The sequence below is a fragment of the Epinephelus moara genome, chromosome 5 (assembly GCF_006386435.1).
Source record: "Epinephelus moara isolate mb chromosome 5, YSFRI_EMoa_1.0, whole genome shotgun sequence".
Classification (NCBI taxonomy): domain Eukaryota; kingdom Metazoa; phylum Chordata; class Actinopteri; order Perciformes; family Serranidae; genus Epinephelus; species Epinephelus moara.
In genome coordinates this window covers 34,900,403-34,923,256 of record NC_065510.1, presented here as the reverse complement: position 1 = coordinate 34,923,256, position 22,854 = coordinate 34,900,403, and the positions used below count along the sequence as shown (strand labels likewise).

At 41.1% G+C, this 22,854-nt stretch overlaps 1 protein-coding gene across 1 annotated transcript in view; it reads left to right on the top strand.

Annotated features, from left to right (window-relative positions):
* The window catches only part of LOC126389793 (alpha-1,6-mannosylglycoprotein 6-beta-N-acetylglucosaminyltransferase B-like), a 157,916-nt gene that overhangs the window by 58,151 nt on the left and 76,911 nt on the right, over positions 1-22,854 (top strand). Inside the window, exons 4-7 of the mRNA XM_050043670.1 lie at positions 8,037-8,146; positions 13,852-13,928; positions 15,164-15,343; positions 20,615-20,779. Coding sequence (XP_049899627.1) covers positions 8,037-8,146; positions 13,852-13,928; positions 15,164-15,343; positions 20,615-20,779 — 532 coding nt within the window. The remainder of the gene's footprint in view (positions 1-8,036; positions 8,147-13,851; positions 13,929-15,163; positions 15,344-20,614; positions 20,780-22,854) is intronic.

The following is a 22,854-nucleotide window of genomic DNA, read 5'->3' as shown; positions in this document are numbered from 1 at the left end:
ACAGCTCAACACACACACACACACACAAGCCACACACATCAGGCTCAGCCTGTAACATAAGGCTATTTAGTTTGTTTAATAAAAGGACAAGGTATAGACCTGTTCTATAGGAAAGGTAACCTTAAATGACTTCTGTTGTGATCCAATATGATGGTAGGGGAAACACTGCCGTAGGATAAGAAAGGGGTCCGGTGGAAAGCGATCACAGATGCAGTTGCCATGTATATTGGTGCCCATATATAGGCTACCGTGGAAAAGCTGGGGTTTATTCACATGCTGAAAGCTTTGGACCCCAGGTATGTGCTACCAGGCCGCAATTTATTTATTTTTTTAACTAGGAGGGGAAACAAATCGATTTAAATCGTGAATCGGATTTTTTTGTGAAAAAAAACGAAGATTTTTTTTTTAGGCCATATCGCCCAGCCCTACCTTTGAATTATTCACAATGCCAATTGACAGTGTTTACATTAGCCTAAGTAGTTTAATTTTCACATTACCTTTACATGTATTCTTAGCAGAGCTGGTCTTGTGGGGGTGAAATTCAGCATGCATGTTAAAAATAGCATTATATTAGGGTTTAGTTGGGGTGCCTGAGTAGTACTGGGGGGAAAAAAGCACTCAGCTACCACTGCGGAGACCCAGACTTAATCCCCAGCAGCAGTTCCTTTAGTTTGGCTAGATGCCCCATTACACACAGCTGGCATTCAACCTATTACCCACATTTGTAGCAGAGATTGCAATGCTGATTTAGTTCCTTTACAGTTGTGGTCCATTTTCACAAAATGCTAATGTTGACTACCCGCTGTATGTATTACCCCTAATGGAAGTAACAGTGACTGCTTAATCAAATATCAAGTGATAATGCAATGTGAAGGGGGCATTGTTTTTTATTTTAATCCAGATATCACAATACTTTTTAAATACCGTGACATCGATATTGTGACGATATTGTAGGGTTGAGGGATTTTTGATTAATAATCATCTGCAATGTGGATATAATGACTAAGAGAAGTCTGTGATGTTCATGAAATTTACATCACTTTATTGTACTGCAGGCTTTAATTATACTATTAATACCAATATATTGCCCAGCCTTGTTTTAAAGTATTGTTATATTATCTGCAAAATATTACATTTCCATGAGCTGCAACATTTCTTTTACAACAGCTCTAAAGACGACTAAATGAAAGCACTAAGTGGCATGATTCAGTGTTTTGGTTGTAATAAAATCTGTGATCACACCAGCAAGATTAGCCTGAAACTCCTACATACAGTTTCAGTTCAGTCTGAGGACATGTTTCTGAAATTCACAGCTTGTTTCCTTTGTTTGCATTCTGATTCACTGAAACGAAAAATTATTTTTGCTGCTACTTTTAAATCAAGCTCTGAGAACAGGAATTGAGAATGTGCGACTTGTAAACATGACTCGCATTTGACGGCTCATTTAAAATGATGTGTGTACAAATTGACGCAAGCCGCAGAGGGTTATAAACATGAAACTCCCTACAGATGCCAAACGTTGTTCAGCAAGCTAAAGAAAACTTCCTGCGAGCTCAGAGATTTATCACAGAAACTTCTGTTACACAAAGTTCACATTTCTTTGTTTAATTCTTGGTTGAGTTCTCCTTGAAATTCGTTCGCATCGACAGTGGCGCTCTGTGAACAATATGAAATCAAAATCAGAACAAAACAAAATCCATTTTATTTTCTGAGTACAGTGTTGTTTGGACTGAATGGATCCTCGGAGCGAAGCAGCTTTAATAGCAGGAGTGAGAGTTTTGATTCAGGAAGCAGAATGAAAAGAGTATCGACTGAGGAAACTGGTGGGGGAGTAGAAACACATACACACACATACACACTTCTTGTCTTGATGATGTTCCTTTGATGTCTCCCCGCTGAAGGAGGAGAATAATATGTGTTTAACGAGAGTGTGTGTATGTCTGTGTATGTCTGTGTGTGTGAGTTTGTGTGTAAAATTGTCATGCATGTGTGTGTCCATGTATTAGTTCACCTGAGGTAACACTTGTTAAAACCAGTCTGGGCGTGAGACCAGGGCGCAGACCCCTGACAGAGGCCATAGCCTGCAGGATTAATGGCCACACACACACACACACACACACACACACACCGTCAGGGATAACCTAAGTCTCTCTTCAGTTCAGTGATTTTCATTCCATCACTCATTTCCCCTCTCTTCCTGTCTCTATTTCTCTGTCTCGTACTCTCCACTCTCTCTGCCTCTCCTTTCTTGCTCTTTGTCCCCCTTTTGACGTTCTGCTCTTTCTCTTTCTCTTGCTCTCGCACATACTGTATACGCAGAGCGAGAGAGGCTGTGTGAGAGATGTAGTTGAGTATGAGTGACGTGGTAAAGTGTGATTTTAGCCAGCGGGGAAAGGAGCAAATGGGAAGAGAGAGCTTTATAAAAACATAACCCAAATCCAGGCCAGTCAGGCACGCATTCACAGAAAGGCACACACACACACACACACACACACACACACACTCACTAACACACACACTGGGCGGGAGCCTCATCTCTGCGTGAGCTTCATTGGTGCTGACACACTCCCGTGTAGCGGCGAATGGGACTTGATGTCTGAGGCCCCAGCCTGCGATTCGCCCATGGGGCAGCCACTCGTTAGAGCAGAAAACGGAGGGAACATAACGAGGGAGGGAGGAGAGCCTGAAAAAAATGAGAGAGAGGGGAACGATGGAGGGGAAAAAAGGATGCGGAGTTGATTCACTCGGTTTTACCGCGCAGCAGATGAGAGAGGAGATTGGTAAGTCTCCCCTTAGGCACACGTTCTCTGAAGATCACTGCTCTGGCTTGGCTTTACCTATTTCTCCTCCCTTAAGCACCCATCTAAGCTCCGTCAGTAACAACCTTTATCCCAGGAGGCCTTCTTTTCCACAGCTCTCAAGTCGATGTCATACTGCAAGCTTCGCTGGAAGTTATCAGCAAAGCAAAGGAGACACAGAGGCTACACCCACGCTGATATGTTTTTATATTTAAATGCATAGCTATTGCTGTGTTTATGCCTAGCGTCCACACTCCTCCAACATTGTGGAACACCTAAAACAGACCTTTGAAAATACTGCCGACCCCGTTTAAGTTTGAAAACTCCATGATTGCATTTTAATGGGCAGAAACTGAGACTTTTGGAAACGATGATGACAGTAACACCCACATTTGCTTCCAGATTTAGTCTTATGAGTCACAGCTTGTCAGGTCACAACATCATAGCTAGGTTAACAAACCTTTTAAATTCTGTCCTTTTTGTTTGGTCACTCCTTTCCCATTGCTATAGCTTCCTCTGGCAATGGATAATGCACACTGCCTGTACCGATCCAACATGTCGTCGCATTTGCTTTTTAACAGTTTAGCAGATCTGATTTCTACTCCCTTGACAGCCTTATACTCACGTGTAACTTTCAGTAACACTTCCTCCTCATTGTCGGTCCAAGCAAAGGAGTCACTGGTTTTAGTTTGTGCCATATCAGCAGTAGTTTCTGTAAGTAAGCAACCAACAACAGAGTAGACGATCTGCTTCCTGTTAACATCGGCATTCATACCCAGTGAGCTTGAACGTGTTTTCAAGCACGTTAGTGTGGACAGAAATTATTTCTCAAATGGTGCTAAGACACTTGTGTCCACAGAGATTGTTGTTGTTTTAAAATAAAAAAGATATTAGTGTGGATTTGGCCTAAATTCTTTAAATTTCTGTTGATCTGAGCGTAGATCCACAGCAGAAATCAACAATGCTGTTTAAACCTAATTTTTGGACCATTGTAAATGAAAAAAAGTCAGTATACATCTGTGTGCATTGATGCATGTGTGTTGGCACTTGTGTCGAAATAAGCGGTGGACTAAGCGCTGCTGAGTGTGATGTTTTAACACCACGCCATGGGGCGGAATAAGTCAGGACGCAAGCAAACAGACACACAAACCCTCATGCTGATGCCTTGTCACATGCATCTCTTGCCCCGGACAGCTTTGGTTGATGGGATGCTGCCAGAACTGTCCTCTTCCCTTAAGAGGATGAGCTCATTAGATAGAGAGTTAGGGAGGGAGAAAGAAACAAGGGGAGTATAAGAACACATTTTTTTATACTTAGAAACTCTCCCCCTAGTCATCATTGATTTTCTCTTACCGCCTCTCTCAGTTTCTTCTTCTCAGGGTGTTTTACTTCTGTTCGGCATCCGTCAGTGAATTTCCTCTCACCGGTTTCTTCTCTCCCTATACTTTCCTCCCAATTTGTCTTCTCTTTGCTCTCCCTCATTTCTGTTTTGTTTCCCTCATTTGTAAAAGAGCCAACTGTCTACATTCATCAAAAGGAAGGAGGCTTCATTTCGAGTAGCACGCAACAGTGGGCCATCAAATATGTATATCCCTGTATTCTTTGATCCTAATCATCATTTTAATGTTTCAGTCAAGCTGTTTTGTTGGCTTTCACATGAAGGCGCAGAGGATTTTTTTATTTTATTATTTCTCTTTTTTTTTAACACAAAGGTCCCCCTGGTACTCTTGGTCTGTTTGCTGTCGATGGTTGATCTCCCTCTCTTTATTTTCTGCGTACTTTTATTCCAGTTTTTCCTCAACTCTCACTGTGTGTTTCTCCGTCTGTCTTTTTGTTCTCGTCCTCTTTGGATCTCGTTATGCAGTCCTCTCTGCTCCGTGTCAGCTTTTCATTCATTTCTCTACCCTAGTCTCTCCGTCTATGGCTCCCTCCCGTTCTCCTTTTCTTGTGTTCATCTCAAGGGATGAGTTCACATTGTTGCAGACGCTAAAGGTGAGATTAGAAGGTCAAGTCTTATAGAGGCCGGCTTGCACAGTCACAGAGAAGCCCCCCAAAGAGAGCTTTACAGTAACAGGGGTTACTCAGCTTACCAAGCAGAGGTTTTGTCCTCCAGGCCAAATACATTGCAACTTTTATAGGATAGGTACCATGGCAGCTGTAATCTTCTACAGAGGAGGACTTTTGTGAAATGCTCCATGTAATAATATTAATGTTTTAATATAATTTTATAGCCTAATATAATGCTGGCTCTCATTATAAGACAATATAAGGTAATATCTTTAGTAACGCTGTATTTGCCTCACTTGCACATAATGGAGAAGTGAAATTATAATTGGTTCTGTCAAAGATAACTCTGTTACAGGGTGATTTCACACGGAGCGTGTTTGGAAAGGTTTATTTACACTGTGGAGATTTTCAATTTGGTGTCCTTTTACAGGTAAAAAGAATGCCATTTGTGGCTCTAAATAAGCACACTGGCAAAAATTAAAAATTGCACAGTTTCTATTTACACTGCAAGAACAGCCCTGAAAAACCTAGTGATCCCAGAAGTGATCCAACATTAGGAGAGTCAAAAAAAGCAACTGAAGCTGTTTCCTTACATGAACCCAGACAGTCCCATGAACCCAGTCATAAACAACAGAGTCTCTTGCTGTTCCTTTAATTTGTCTGACAATTTCAGCTGCGGCCCTTATTGACAGAAGCTCCTGAATCTTGTCGTCTCTCCTGTTAGACATTTTTGCTGCAGTCTTTGTGTAAATGACCTTCCTTCTTCACCTTCAGATGTTTGTTTTCTTCTGGTTTTGCGCAAGCCTCATGATAGAAATGTCATCAACATGCCCACTTGCTCACTTGGAATTGTCTCAACAAATACTTGCTCTATTCACACATAGGCTCAGTCAGACATTACATAGACTTTTCACGAGGGAACTGACAGGATCAAGTCTGTTAAATGTCCGATCAACCTGATTCAGATGTTTGCGTTCTCACATACAGCCCCTCCGTGTAACGTCTAAGCAATGTAAGGTTTGCTGTGCATGTTTGAAAGGGGCTTATGTTGTCATAGTATATCCTTACCTGGTATGAAAATGGGAGGTCACTTATGCAAAATGCTGGGTGGTTTGCAGATGAGTGTGAAGCGACAAGAATGATGGTCAGCACCTCCACGTCTAAGGCCATGCTACTGTGCTGCAAAAAAGGTGCACAGACCCTCAGGGTTTGGAGAAAGTCAGTTCCTGAAGTGAAAGAATTTGAGTATTTAGGGATCTAGTTCAGTAGTAAAGGTAAGATGGAGATTGACAGGCAGATTGGTAACGCATCAGCAGCAATGCAGGCGCTGTCTTGGACTGTCGCGGTGAAGAGGGAGCTGAGCCTAAAGGCAAAGCTCTTGATTTACTGGTTGAATTTCCTTTGCAGGGTCTGGGGCCTTTACATTAAGGGGAATCAGTTAAGGTGGTTTGCTGCCTCCTGGACGCTTCTCTGTGGAGGTATTTGAGGCATGTTAAACAGGGAAGGGACCATGCAGCAAACCCAGAACATGCTGAAAGAATTATGTTTCACATTTGGTGTGGGAACGCCTTGGGATCCCCCAGGAAGAGCTGGAGGACATGGCTAGGGAGAAGGACGTATGAGCTACCTTGCCTAGCTTGCTGCAGCAGCGGTCCCAGACACACATAAGTGCAATAAATGGATGGATGGATTGATGAAGCTGGAGTGTCAGGGACTGGAAAAAGATTTTGCTCTGACTTTCACATTAATTGTGCCCATAGGGTAATTGGTTGTGCAGCAGTCAAATGGAAATGCACGATGAAAACACACAGTACATTTAAGAACATGGTATGAATACATAATAGAAATGGCAAGCTACACAAGTTAAATCTATTTTAAAATAAGTTAAATTATGAACAGAAATATAAAATTAGATCATCCCAAAAATACTGAACAATGGCTTTATGATTTTGATAAAAGAAAATTAACTTCCTTAATGGATGAAAGCTTTATTTTATGCAACAGAAATACTGAACATTTTGTCATATTTTCACATTTCCACAAACTTTTATAAGGTTTCAGAGACAGCTGTTGCCCCTGAAATATACACGCACTAGAGAATAATGACTTCTCTGTTGTAGCGAACATATTAAACAGGTCGCAAACACACTTAGCGACGCTTACAAGTGGCACTTACAAAGCTGTTAATGGAGCGTGGAGACTGCCTGTGACTTTGATGGCTGCCTCCCATTTTTTTTGTTTACTCTTCGCAAAGCAACAAACAGTTTTGTTTCTTCGTATTATTCCCTCGTCCCATGATTTATTTATTTAGTTTGGTGTCATGCAGCTGCTGTTGGCATGTAGTTCTTTAAGTGGCCTTGCATCCCATCCTGTACACACACACACACACACACACACTTACACACACATAATCAATAATTCTGATCATAATCTTTGATGATGTGTTATTATGCTGCATTTAATCCTCTGACTTTAATGAGGGTTAATACCATCTGCTGATTAGACAATACAGAGAAAGAGGAAAGCACACACACACACACACACACACACACAAACATGGTGCACACTGAAATCAAGTCATTTGAATGGACATAATGGGCCCAGCAGAATGAGCATGTGTGGGTATGCAGGCTTTGTTTTGCGTGATGTGCAATCATGCAGTCAGATGCTTCAGAAATATGCACAAGTACAATCAGCAGCACACAAACAGATGCAAACACATTCACACAGCAAACACACACATGCACACACACACACACACACACACACACACACACACATTTCCCACCCATGTTATTATGTGAATGGGAAGTCTCTCACCCAACAGAGGAAGTGGTATTAACAGCGCAGGCCTTTTTCTATTTCACGCTCCAACCAAGTGTCTAACAATTTGCATCTCCCACTAACACTTATACATCTGTTGAGATGTAAAAAGGGAGGGAGGGGAAGGAGAGAAAGAGAAGCAAGGGACAGCAGAGGGAGAAAAGAGTGAGACAGGAAAATTAGAAACACCAATGAGATACAGCCAAAAGACAAAGAGAGACGAGCACGTGACTGAAGTGAAGTGATACCATGGGGAGAGGAATAATGGGTGATGAGAGCTACAAAGTAGAGGTTCCCCTTTCGTTTAAATTGAGTTTAGAGTGTGTGACAACAGTGTGAGGGTACCACTGGTTTTAACATGTCTTTGTATCTATTCCTCATCAGGTTTGTGTGTTGTTGTGTGTGCAGATTTCAACCAGCTGGCCTGGTGGAGAAGATCCAAGCTATAGCCCAGAATGTCTCCAACATGGCCACCAGGGTGGAGCAGATACTACAAAACAGCATGGTGCAAGGAAGAGGTACAGTACCTGTCGTCGTCGTCGTCGTCGTCGTCGTCGTCGTCATCATCATCATCGAGTGCAAAATACCTTTACCCTCTCATTTTACTTTACATCATGTATACACATGAAGTCCTTTCAAATAAACACAAGAAATTTGTGCTCTAGAGAAAGGATCAGCGCTCAGTGAATAACCTCCTAAGCCCTATGATAAGCTATTATGGCAAGGCTTAACTATACAGACCAGTGAGCAGTGATAACTAACACGTCTTTGGGGTCATCAGGTGGGAACCTCCTTTCACCGGTGTTTCGTCTAGTTGGTCCCATGACACCTCCAGGAGGCTAGACAGTGATCTGTGGCTTCCCAGAGACACTCCCCTAATGCCAGGTCTCACTGCTCCCCACACCAACCCAATAACCTCCTTTACCTTACTTACACATGGCTTTCTCAGCCCAAACAGCACCGCCACCTTCAACAAACCCAGGCTCCGTTTATGCAAGCTCCAGGTAGTGTCCGTGCCGATGCTACCTTTCCTAGCACATTCACCATACCCTATTTCACACGCTACATATCACAACGCCAATATAGGCTAAAGTTAAAGGAGATAGAGAAGATAAACTCACAGAATCAGCAAACACACTCACCTTGCAGCATTCAGCAAACACACTCACCTTGCAGCATGGTCTCAAACAAAAGGGATTCAAATAGGCCACTCCCATTCTTAAATAACCTTCCTCTTCCTGGATTTTAATAGAAAGCATAACGTCTGAACAAAGAATTGAGTGATGTCATGAATCATAGAAATAGAATGAGAAGGAAGGACATTGAACTGCTCCGTGCGTATTTGTCAAGTCAAGTCAAGTCCTGTAATAGGTCAAGTCAAGTCCAAGTCAAGTCACCTTATTATTGTAATTTTACCTGCAGAATCTGATCTTAATAAAGTGAAAAGACAAGATATAAGTAACTGTCAGTAAACATTGACTTCATCGCTGCAATGTTTACTTTGCAGGGACGACCCCCATACATGCGCGCACACACACACACACACTAACCAAGGCAGCGGCCAAAATCACCCATTTAGCTCATTTAACCCTGTGTTGCTCGTTCATAAAACGTACAGCCGGTCTTGTGATGAACAGGTCGGAATGTTCGCTCACGTTTTCTGGGGTTAATGTTAGCAAATAAATTAAAAAACAACTTCCACCAAACCGACCCACCCGCCCACCCCCGTATCGTATCAAGCTAACATTAGGTAACCACCGACTAACCAGATAATATTAGCTAATTGACAAGCACTTACTGGGCAGAATGGCTCTTCAAATGACGAACAAAGTTTGAAGTTGTCGCCTGGCTGTCCGAGATGTGTATGCCGCATGTCTTGCACTGTGCTGTTCGTCTTTTGCCGTAATAATGGTAATTCCGAAAGCCGAAGACGATGACTCTCGGTACCCCTCCCGCTGACATGTTGATGTCTATCTGATATAAGAGGGCCTGTTTCTCCAATAAACACGTAAGGTACGTAGAGAGGGCATGACTGATTGACATGGTAGTGATCCAATCATGACAACGCCATTCTCAGCCTGCGCTCCTACCGGGTGATCAACATTAATTTTTAAATTAATTTATTAATTTCATATTCTAACCGAAAACATGATGTGAATAACACTCAAGTCATTCAAGTCATCATGTCTCAAGTCAAGTCAAGTCCCGAGTCTTTAACTTCCAAGTCTGAGTCAAGTCTCAAGTCTTTTATTTTTTGTCAAGTCAAGTCACAAGTCATCAAAACAGCGATTCGAGTCGACTCGAGTCCAAGTCACAATGACTCGAGTCCCCATCTCCGCTTTATTGTCCCTGTCGGAAGACTTTAGGAGTTCATCATGCTGTAGATCAGCCCTTATTACAAACAGCCATATAAAAATAAACTATACAGCACAATTAAATCACAAGAACAGTAAATAAGTCAATGGTTTTATGCATGAAGCATTTCATCCAAACCACTCATCTCAAATACCTGCACATTCACAATTGACACTGAATTCCTGTTGTACGCCCTCTTCAGTCTGTTTGTTACATTACCTTGCATTTATGTGATAGACACTTTTGGCCAAAGCGACTTACAATAGTGGTCAAAAAATTAAACATACACAATAAAAAAATGACATAATCCACACATGGCAGACACCCATGTGACAGCATATACAAGTACACAAATCTGGCTAAACAAACTTATGTCAGCAAAATACCCCAAAAAGCAAAGAATAATACACAATACTTAATACTGCTGAAGAGATACATACAATTAGGACAATGTGATACACACTGTCAATGTCCTGGGCTCTAACCATTCGAGCGGGCGTGGGGAGAAGGTTGAGCGAAGAAAAGAAAAAGTCACATTAAGTGTAATTCTTCAGTAATGTTCAGCTTGAAGCACAGCTGGACTCACGCGCAGCTGTCAGCTTGTGGTGGAGATAAACTTCAATTGCTGCTGTTACAACAAAACAGAAGAGAATACAAAACAGATCTGCACACACACACATGCAGAGAAAGTGACAGAGAGACAAACACAAACACACACACACACACACACACACTGTCACAAACTTGTTTAACTAGCTGATTTTTCCACTGACACAAATTACTTCTGACACCTTGCCAAAATACACAGGTGACAGTTTCTGTTTGATATTTCCCACACAAAAACATTAAACCATAAAAAACAATATTGTAACAATGCGCGTATAACAGCAGTAAAGTTAAAAATAGGTCGTCAAAAACATCAACCCAAAATTTGAAAAGATTCAGATTCAGAGTTTTGCCTTTTTCTCACTTAAGTCAAAATCAGGAGATGTTTATAGATAGATAGCAGATTGATTTTATTTTTAGGAAAGTGAGAGATAGATGTGAGTGCTCAATTCATCTTTGAAGCACTGCGGTGCATGCAGGACACTGTGGTCATCTCTGAATATCTCATCATTACTTTATTGCTCACATCCAGCCCTGTTGTTTTTCTGTTCTCTTGCTCTTGCACATTTTTAATCAAAACCTAAATAACAGCCAGCCTGACAGTTTTGCACACACACATAATATAACCCCCATTATGATCACTCTGTCTTCCTTATTCCTCCTCTCACTTTTTCTCTTGAGGATAATTGCCCAACTCTTTACATGAGAATAAATGAGCATTACATCTCCTTTTGTTTTTCCCCACCGCATCTGCAGGGACGATGGCACACGCCAAAATGAAAACACTGCTGCTTTCTCTAATCACAGATGAATTGAAACACTGCCGGCAGACTTTATTATCATACGGCTCAGTGGCGGTTTATTTATCTCGTGGTCAGGCATGTGCGAGAGGGAACGACAGGAGAGAGAGAGAGAAAGAGAGAGGACGTGATTAGAATTTTCTTCCCCTGAAGCGCCGGCGAGGCTTTTATTTTCTGTCTTGCAGCGACAGGAGTCAAGTTTTTATCTAGTTAGTTGACCACATTTCCAATTGTTGCTACAGTGGTTGCTATTGTAATCATATTTGTAAGCAGTGTGTGTCTCAGTTTGTGCGTTTCCAGTCAATGGAGAGAAGCCCCGGGGAAGACTTATGTGGAGAAATGTCTCTTTTTCATTAGGCAAATGGAAACAGACGGAACCTAGAGAGAAGGCAAATACGTTGGTCCAGAGAGAGAAGGAGGGAGAGAAGGAGGGGGAGTTGACAGACAGGAAAATAGTGAGAAATTGAAGCTGCACTGGCTTTCTATTCGGACAACATCATTTCACTTCCCTCTCTCTCTGTCACTCTCTTCCCTCTCTTCCTCACATCGACAGCAGAGAAGCAGTTAACTAAGTCAGTGGAGCAATTAATGCAGTGAGTGCAGCCTAAGTGAGCAGACGTACTTGCTAGCGTAACCCTAGGACGGTTGGCTGCAGCGGGAGACGGGCTGTGCTGCTTTGTCAGGCCCAGTGAATAGTGTGCACTACAGTGAGGCAGATATGGCGCAATGTTGCAAAGGAGACACCGTGGGGATTTATGAGCACCGGCGGCGCATATGGCATACGCTGAAGGGGATGATGTTAATGATGATGGAAGAAGGGAATATTGCCATAAAACGTCCACAGGCGAGCGGAGAAAAGCTGTTAATGCGAGTGACACCGTAACCTGGTGGTTGTGAGGGGTGAGCCTGGGGGGTCAAACAATTTCATGTCTGCAGTCACTTTGGGAAAATGATGTGATTAAAGAAGTGAAACCTGGATTTTTGTAAGAGGCTTTGACATGCACCATATGCTGCTAAATGAGCTGATGGGTAATATTATACTGGTTGATTGCTGTTGGAAGAGTTATTTTCACTGGAGAATAAATATTCACATTAAAGCCAACTGACTTCAGTGAGCTAAGCCTAGACTAATGAAGCAGCGATCGTGGGTGATGCAGAGTATTTCACTCACGAGAGACATTCATCGATTTATCATTTACGTGGATTTGAAAACGGGAGTGGATCCTGGTGTGCCCAGCTTGCAAAAAATAAGGGCTGTTCGATCTGAGGAAAGTTTGTTATGCATGATGCTGTTGAATAGCGTGATAATGATAAAGAAAACGATAAATAAACAGATATTAAAGTGTGATCAGTTACGCCTTTCTACTGTTTTAAGTATACTGCTAAAATACAAGAAATTGCTTGTTAAATTAAACAAATCCAAAAATGAACTGAACTCAAAAGGCCAAAGTCGATCTATTGGTAAGAAAGCAGTGGGAGACTGATTTAGACTATGAGTTTAAAGTAAGTAAGTGGGACAAAGTTTTGGACAGAATCCACTCCTTCTCCATCCGCGCCCGTCACAGCCTTATCCCACTTAGTCTCATTTATCGAATATACTGCACCAAGGTCAGGCTGTCTAAAATCAAACCTGACATTGACCCAGTATGCAAAAGATAGACTCCAGCTACATTGATACATGTTTTGGCTTTACCCCACATTATTTACCTTCTGGAAGTCAATTTTTGGCGCTGTTTCAAAAGCAAAACAATCATTGACCTTTCCCCACTTATTCTTCTCTCTGGCCTCTCACACACAAAAGATTTCACTCTCTAACTCCCACAAAGATGCCTTGGCCTTTGTTTGATTCTCATAGGCTGAAGGTCCACTCAGCCACCTTCTCATACACACTGTATGGGAGACTTAATGAGTTGCTTGCAACTTGAAAAGGTTAGGTATACACAAAAAAAATAAGGCAGAGAAATGTGATTTTATTTGGGACCTATTTATTTCTCTCTTCCTCTCCCTCAGTGCCAGTGAGTCCGTTCCTCTACTTCCTCCTCAAGTTTGACTTGATTTTAACTATTTCCTTGAACCTAAACCAGGCCGATACCAACACACAGAGCTACCAAATTCCCCCAGGTGCTGCTGTCAGGGTAGTGGGAGGGGGACGGGGGTGTTATATGTCAAATCATTCTCAACTGTTCTTCTCATTTACATGACAACAATAAACGCAAAGATTGTTAAAAAAGAAAAGAAAAGACACGTGTAAAAGAAATAATGATATTTACAGTTTTCTACTGATACTCTCTTTGAATTAACTCAAAAAAATCCCTGAGTGCCATATGGTAGTCTTTCTCGTGTTAATTGCACAAATTGACATCACAATGATGATAAAAAGAACAATGTATTATGCTGCCCTACAAAAAAAGTATATTCCTGTTTTATTACTGAAGGTAACATTTCACTCAATGTCTTTTCAGCAGTGAGAGATGGGACATCAAGCCAGTGTGAAGTACCAAGAGACCCCCGCTTTCCAGAGTGTCCTGGGAAAGTAGATGTAAGTGTCAATCTGTTCTTTTTAGTTAAAATGCCATGGTACAGCAGGTGTTCTTAACCATTTTTTATTTCATTGGCAGCATTGTTGTGGACCAGCCGACAGGTGGTCATGGGTAAACAGGGATGTCACAACAAAAATAAAATCAAGTTTTAGGATATATTAACACGTTACGCTATTTATCGCCCCTACTTCCTTCAGTGAAACTCTTAAATGCTCTCCTTTTTGAAAAAGTTGTATTGTTTTGGCTTTTTACACATCAGCTTAACGTATAGAGTTGTAGTAATGATTTTGAGTTGGTACTTCAAAATCACTTATCCTTTTGGTGGGAGATGTCAGATACAAAGATACAGAAGAGACAAACCGCACCAAGTATAAGGTTATCACAGCAAAAGTACTAGCCTGTAAAACCTGTAATTTTATATAATCATTCAGCTTTTTTGCTGAGTTAAACATTGTCCTTTTGGAACCACTGATATAGAAAATAATTTATAATCCCTTAAAAAGATTTTGTTGGTACATGAATGTAAATTGTACTTCAATACTTCAATCTAAAAATGAAAGTACATAATTTCCCTTTTACCTGTGGTGCTATTCAACAATCTAAATTGTTTCTGTGTGAGTTACAGAGTGTTGGAGATATCGGCCGTAGAGATGTCTGCCTTCTCTCCAATATAATGGAACTAGATAGTACTCTATTTGTGGTGCTCAAAATGCCAAAAAAATACAATTTAAATATTATCTTTCTACTGAATTACGGCCACCAATCTTACTGCTAGCTCACCTAGTACCACTGAGCTAGCTAATGTTACAGCTCAACCGAGGAGGACGGCATTAATGTTTACATCTCATGTTGCGTCACAAGCACGAGCCTCTCATCCATGAGTAGATGCACACTTCCTTCTGTGCAGCGATACTGTTGGCAGGTGTTGTTAAGTAGCTGGAAACTAGTTCCTGCATGAAACTGCTCACAACAAGGTCTGTGGATTATCTCGAGTACATTGCTCTTGAGTTTTTCAAATCGATTTTTTGGTGCTTTGAGCACCACAGACTGAGTACCATCAAGTTTCATCTATTGGAAAGAATGCAGACATCTCTATGGCTGATATCTTTAACACTTGACAACTCACACCAAAACAATTTTTAATGATAATAGCACTACAGGTAAGAGGTAAAAAAAAAAATAATTTGGGATGAACTGTCCCTTTTAATGTATGTGTTCTCTGTTTACCATCCAGTGGATGCGTGCACGTTGGACATCGGACCCTTGCTATGCCTTCTACGGTGTTGACGGCTCAGACTGCTCCTTTCTCGTCTACCTCAGCGAGGTGGAGTGGTTCTGCCCCCCTCTGGCCTGGAGGAACCACAGCAGCCCTCCCACTCAGTATATACTGCAGCCAAAGGCCCCCAAGAGACAGGTGAGGGCGGTACTCACAAACAGACACCGGCAAAATACAATGTTATTATGGCTATGTCAAACATACATACATATATATTCGGAAATACACATGCACAGTGGGTGAAGGCTGCCAGTTGATGGATGCACAGTAAACACACAATTATGCCTGGCTCACCGCCTCAACATAGCAACTAACAATTCTGCTCACATGCATTCAAACATGAACATCACTTTATTACATACAGTGCCTTTAAAGTATTGAGATCCCTCATTTAATTTACATTAAATTAATCATTTAAACACACTCGGGTCACCAAGTTTTACGAAATGATAAATGCCTTAATTTTGATAACAATAATCTAAATAGTATGTATAGTCCAAAGGGTACAATAGAGGTAAAGCAATTCAGTTTCTGTCTACGATGAGAAAGTGCAGATGCAGTTTGTGGGAGTATCGTCTACACAGCTCAGTCCAAGTATGCAAACCAGTAGATATATATTTCATCCTTCCCAGCCTTGTTCTGAATGTGGTAATGAGCAAAATAAAATGCTCTGGACAATACAATACCTTCACCTTCAGAATACTGCTTTCTCAGCTTGTGGCCATTACTTTCACAGGTACCTCACCTTCCTAGTTAATACCTATGACTCACAAGCTGGGGGTTAAACACTTATTAAGGTCGCGTAGACACAGCCCAGTTGCAGATCTGCTCTGTTTCCAGTTTGTTTGTTTAAAAAAGCAGCTCACAAAGAGCAGTGAGACTATTAGCTCAGACTTTCCAATTGCGTTCAGTTCACTAAGGTCATGTGGAAATACTACAGTGGGGAATCAGGGCAACAGTTCCTCTGGAAATTCGTAAAATACTATGAAAGTAAAATGAGGGCCGAAGAATGCAGCTGATTAAGGGGGTAGCATTTGCTATATTTTTTTTATTTTATTTTTTTCTGTGTAGGAAAAAGTAGAGGTTTTCAAATGTAGACCACTTAAATGCTTAGTGTGAAGAGAAAGAAAATCATGATTCTTATCTCATGACATTGCCCTTCTATAAACCCTATATCATTAAGCCTTTCTGTGCTGTTGCTGCCTAAATAAACATCTATTAAGTATCTTAAATTTTAATTGCTGGCTTCACTATTTAATGTCTTTGAGAAAAATGGAAACTCACATCTTCAGCCCTAAAATGGAGTAGAGTCGAGGGAGTACAAAAATAGACATGTAATATTTTTTGGTCAGCTTCTGGAGTTGACATGGTGGTGTTATAATTACAGTTTTTAAACAAATGGAAATACTATTAAAAAAAAAATTTCTCACTCCATTATTTCTTCCCAAATTGTTGCCTTTGTACTTTCAGTTTTAGACAGCCTTTAATAACAACAAAGACAGAAAATTGCAAATGAGGAGAGTGATTAATGGCCGTTGTTAAGCTGTCAGTCACATGTCCACAGTACCAGTCGAAGGAGGGAGAATAAGAGTGCTACCAGTCTTTTTGTCCAGAAGATGCTGTTCAGTAATAAGAGCAGTCTGCACCCATCACTTCATAATAGTTAACCTTCATCTGACCCTCTTCACTCTGTACTAATTAAAACAGGCCTGATCCCCATCGTCATTATCCTCTACCCTCTATTTTTCTCAACACTGACTTTGAGATCATGGAGCAGTAATACTTTAATTCCTTACAGAGACAAACTAATACACACTAACAGTAGTGTGAGCAGTTCACAGGGTCAAACCCACAAAAACGTACTTACGCGTACAGTATCTACTGTAGCTATCTCTCATGCTCTCCAGCTTCTTAACAGCAACATAATTTGTGACATTCATGAAGTGAGTAGGAAAAGTCTTGACTAATTCTCCTCGCTGACTTTTATAAAGGGAAGGAAAATTCTCCACTCTTTTTAACTGCTTTTTATCACAGGCCAATGAAATTGCCTATATTTTAATATCAACTACTTTGTTCCTCACATTGTCGGCAGAGTGCAGGTGAAGGTGCCCTCTGGGCCTGTGCAGCAATAATAAGGAACTTTGAATTTGGATGTTCATGGAATGGAATAAGGAAAGTCTTCACTGCACCGTTTAAAATGATGTCGGTGTAAAGTGTGCATAAAGCATGACAAAAACAGCTATTGCAGAAATGGAGTTTGGGGAAGAAAATCCAAAAGGACTCAGACAGATGCTGAACAGGACCTGCTGTCATCCAGTCAATAATCTTGATCAAAACATGAAATTAAGCTGGCAAAATAAACAAAGTGGCTATTTACATTGATTGCTGTGGGTATAACTGCATTCAATAAACTTCATTTTTCAGTTATATTCATAGCAACAATTTCGATGTGATGATAAAGGCTTTGAGAGTCTGGACCTTTTTGATTAGGTACCTTGAAAAGTGCTTGAGTTTTACTCTTAAAAAGCTGCATGAACCCTGATAAGAATCAGTTAAATGAAGTGTACTGTTTTGTGTACTTTTTTTATAACATTACTGACCATTGCTAGTGGCACACAAGGTCATTCATCATAGTTTATATAAGGTACATCTATTCAAGCTCAGGGTGACTTTAAAAGTCTTAAAATGCCTTTAGTCCAATTTTCTAAATATCAGGCCTTAAAGTCAGCAAATTGTCTTAAGACCTTTGCACACTGAGTCCATTTTTTTCAGATACTTTTTTAATCCGTCATCCGAAATAAACGTTGTGGATGGAAACCTTGCACACTGATTCCAATGCCTTTTATTATTCTATGTACTATGAAAATTCGCAATACTTGACAAAATAAAAAGACACATTTCTTCCTTTGCCTCTCTGCACTGGAGTTACCTGTCTGGCTGTCACCACTCCCTCCCTGTCTTTAATTCAGCACCACAGCTGCTTGAAGGGGTGGAGCTGCCTTCCCTCTCTTTCCTCCACATTCTTTGTAAGGTCCACATCCTCCTCCTCCTCATCATCATCCACCTGAATATTACTATCTGACCTGTTGAAAGTGAGCTGTCTGAGTCATAGAATGTTCTGTGCACCCTGTTCCTCTGTGTTGTCGCTGCTGTGTATAAAGTGGTCAAACAACTCTCTAAAGGCTTCTGACGGATGCGAAAAACGCAAATAATCAAACCTGTTCGAAAATTTTAATGACGGACGAAAGTTTCTGACTCAGTATGCAAATGTAATTGACACAATGTGAAGTCGTATTTATTTTTAGACGTGCGACAACTTCAGAGGAAAGACTCAGTGTGCAAAGGCCTTTAATTTTGAACTGGTGAGGTCTTGCCATAAACATTTTATCTAGTTTCATGTATCAATCTTTTAATTTCCTTTCGTCAATGAGTCTGGCTCTTCTGCACGAAAGTCCACATTCCTGATGTTATAAATCTGTAAACCTACCACCGAACCTAATACTGTGTTTTCACTTTATACTTGAACTTACCTGTTGGTAAAATGTATGTTAATCTAAAAACGTAGATTAACCTTACTAACGTTAATAACCATATTCCTACATAAAGCCCACCCTCTGCATGGGACCACATATATGTGACGTACCTTAACACATACCTGCAATGCTTGAATAAGAAAAGAAGATAACTAGTCCAAAAATTAGTCTTTAATTGGGGTACAAATGATTTAGAAAAAAACATGAAGACACCCTCAAGTCACACCTTTTAGAAAAAAAAAGTGTAACCTCTCAAATTCCCCTTACTATCCATTCATACAGCTCACAGCATTCACATTTACATGTGAACGCCTCACCTGGATGAGGGGCTAGGGGGTCAACTGTCATGCACCTCAGGCTGCCCTGAACTGCCAGAAATTTAAACCCCACGTCCATTCTTGGAAGTTTCCAGTAGTTCTCTGTGCAGCCTAAAAATTCCTGTGAGCAGTTGTTAACCTGCACTTCGACAGCAATTTACAGCGGCGCTTACTGATGAAAACTCCACTATTCATGCAGTGGACTTTAGTGTTAGGTATTGTCCCCAGTTACAGCAGCTTGGTGAGCCCTCTGCAGTGTTTGTGTGGGAACACAAAGCAATCCTGAATGTTTAAAGTAGTATGAAAGTGATGTGTGTGCACTATATCTTCGTGGATATGGTTTACCTTGCTTTTTACACTTTATTTGTGGCAGCAGTGAAATTTTCAGGGAGGTAGGGCAGAATCTCAGTGTAAATGAAAACTTGTATCACCATCTTACCCTGTGATCCGAGTTACTGAACTGTGGATTACAGTCTTAGCGTATCTTGCACAAAAACAGGGCTGAGCTGAGGTTGCTCTCAGAGGAGAAAAGTAGTATACTGAGTGTTTCTAGCATTAGTTGGAGAATGCATGCTGTTGTAACTTTTCTTTGGCAGCCTTGAAATAGTAAACACATAGCAAAGGAAATAAGGTTCTCTGGGACACAATCTGTCTCGCAGTACTTCTCTAAAATATTAGCATTGACAGGGAAAATATTGCATCATGTTGCAAAATTGTTTATTATTTTTAAAAATCTACCAGTAAGGGTTTCCTGCATTTCCAGAGAATAAAGAATTACCATCACACCCGAGAAAAATATTTACATTCACAGGTTACATCAGCTGAGGTTCTTAAATCTGCAGATGACACACTCCTCTTTCACATCTTTGCGTACTTGCTCTCAGCAATCCAGTGGGTTTTAACAGCATTCAGGTGAATAAAAGACAGAAATGAGAGTGCACAGCCGTGCTAACGGCTTTATGAGGCTGTCAGTCTCACTGCAAAGAAAACCAAACTGTTTAGTATTGGATGGATAGAAATTCAGACCTGATGAGACAGAGGTATTAAACCATGGCTAAAAGACAAACAACATTGTTTTGTATTCTGCATATGTATTTCTCTGTGTGGATTTGTGGAGGTATTTCCTTTTCTTATTTTCTATTTTCACTTTTAAAATGCCTCCTAAGGACAGGTGTTGCAAATTAGGTTTTTGCTTTGAAGTGCATCTGGTTCCTGTGCAAAGATATTCAATTCTAATGCTACTGTGATGTCCATACCAAATACACTTAAATAATAACTATCTTACTAACTGGGCACCATATATCTGTACTCAATTTCATGTGAATCCATCCACTAGATGTTGAGACATTTCAAACTGGACCAAGGTGGTGGGCCTACTGACAGTGACACCTTTAGAGTTACATCACCAGCGTGGCTAAAAGCTTCAGATTAACACCCCTTTTTGCTGGTGCAAAATTTCAAATGACAGTGGCACCCTTTCTGCTCGATTTCCACATTCTCACAGTCCCTCTTCACTTCTTTCCATCTCTCCTTTTACTTTCAATCCATTACCTTCCCAGGCTGCCTTCCGTACGGACCTCTCCGTGCTGCTGGACCAGGTCGGGGCAGGAAAGGAGTCCCTCAGCTTCATGAAGCGCCGAATCCGCCGGCTTGCACAGCAGTGGGCAACAGCCGCCAACCACCTGGATGCCAAGCTGGAGCAACGATGGAGGGATCAGAAGAAGGTGAGAGAAGGAAACAGAAGGGTGGAATAACTTTGTTTTGTCGTGGCTAAATGCAAAGTGCAGGGAGAAAAACTTTGCAATAACAAAGACATCAGGAGCTTAAATGGTGTGAAGAGTGATACAATGCACAACAGTGGTGGTCTATTTTAGAAAAAAAAAAAAAAAGGTAGAGTAGGAGGGAGAGGGGAGGAACACAAGAGAACTCTACAGTATTAACACTCATAGTGCAGCTTATAGTACCAGATAACACCATCTTGAGCATAAGCACCAGAATCAAAGTGATCTACAAATGCCTTACAGTAAAATGGATGATTCAGGGTTGGCTTAAAGCATTTCAATTCAGAGATCCAAAGCACGGGAAACACTGTTTTCCACTTAAGTGGTTAGGCATAAAAAGCCTTTTTCAGATGCTTCTTGAGGGTTCTCAGTTAAATCATAGAGGAGGAAATGATAGGTTGTCATCCATCGCTGCAGTCTGCATTCTTCATCTGTAATTGGTGTGTGACTGTCTTTATGTATCCGTTCAAAGATAGTTCTAAAAGCTGTGTTCTGCAAAAATAAGAATTTATCGCTGCATCGTGCTGTTAAATTGTTAAACCTCATTTTGGTTGGCGCTGAAGCTGCGCAGTATGGACTTGGCTACCTCCTGCTAGTGGCCACGTGTGCCAAGGGCTTAGTGTAAGAGTATGGCAGAAAAAGATTGCGAGGATAAACGAGAGAGACGAGAAGAAAAGGGAGAAAGGAGGTGAGAAATGATGATTATGAACGATTGGGATTGTGATGAAGTGCCATGTGCCAGTGCCAGGGGGGCAGAATAAGATGAGAAAGGAAGGACAAGAGGGGGATAGATGACAGTGAGGACGGCATTGTAGAATATAGATTAGGAAAGGATTGATGGAGGTGGAGAGGGGAGTTGTGAGGTGAACCCAAAGACTGGATATTTCATTAAAAAATGGTTAAAAATATAAAACTAAGGGTGAAGTTTAAAAGCTTACTTTTCCAAATGTCAATGAAAGCAATATGTAATTTAAACTTTGGAAGTTTGAGAAACTTTTTTGCTGCATGTAACCTTTCACTGCACCACATTTTAGGTCCCTACCTATTGCATTTCTCACCCTGTGCTGAGTAGACTCATTATCTTTTAGTTAAGACAATAATGATAAATGAATGACTTAATGCAAGAAGGCAGATTGAGCACACTTTCAGCGTCTTTTTCCCCAAAATGTCTCCCTCTGCCCTCATCTCTCTCTAAAATAAGTTAACAAGGGTGGAAATTGGCCTCTGTCACTGAGATTGATGTTCTCCTTTCTTGTAGTGCTCTGAGGGGATTTGTTATCCTCTATCATGGCTCTGTGGCTGCTTCAACAGCCTATGTGTGCCTTACAACGTGCCGCCGCTATCTGAACAGCAGATGTCCGGGTGTTTGTAAGAGTTAGCCTTGGCTGTCAAAAGCTGTTTATCACAATAATTAGGAATGGAAGTAAAAAAATGTGTGCCTGCATGACTGCTAATTGGATATCATTGCAATAAAAGCCAAAGGCAGAATCTCATTCACTTTATGTGAAAATGAAATCTCTCAGCCTGTACCAGACAAGTTCACCATTGTCAACTGTTACCCTCCTCCCTCACAGGATTAATTTTCACTTAAACTCTAAAATAAGCACTCACTTTAACACTGAGACGGAGAACACTGTTTGATTTTAATTAACTCTGACCTCAGAAAAAACATTGTCTGATGTGAATTGACTACGGCCCTGCACTCGCCTAACCTTTGTCTTTGACAAAATCCCTCGCTTCCGATACCAACTTTAGCATTCTGCTGGAGTGCGCAGTCTTTACAATTCCAATGGGGCTCTGTTGATTCTGTTCTGTTTCCTTGTTTGCCTTTCTCTTTGATTGTAAGCAGAGTGGATGTTTACTCAGAAAAAGAATAAATTAGCAGAGCAGAGAGGCAAGTGCGGAGGGAGAAGGGATCGAGAGGGAGAGAGAAGGCGAGATGATTCTTTTGAACTCTCAGCGGCTGACACAAGGACGGGGAACAGGGAGGTGTGTGTGTGTGTGTGTGTGTGTGTGTG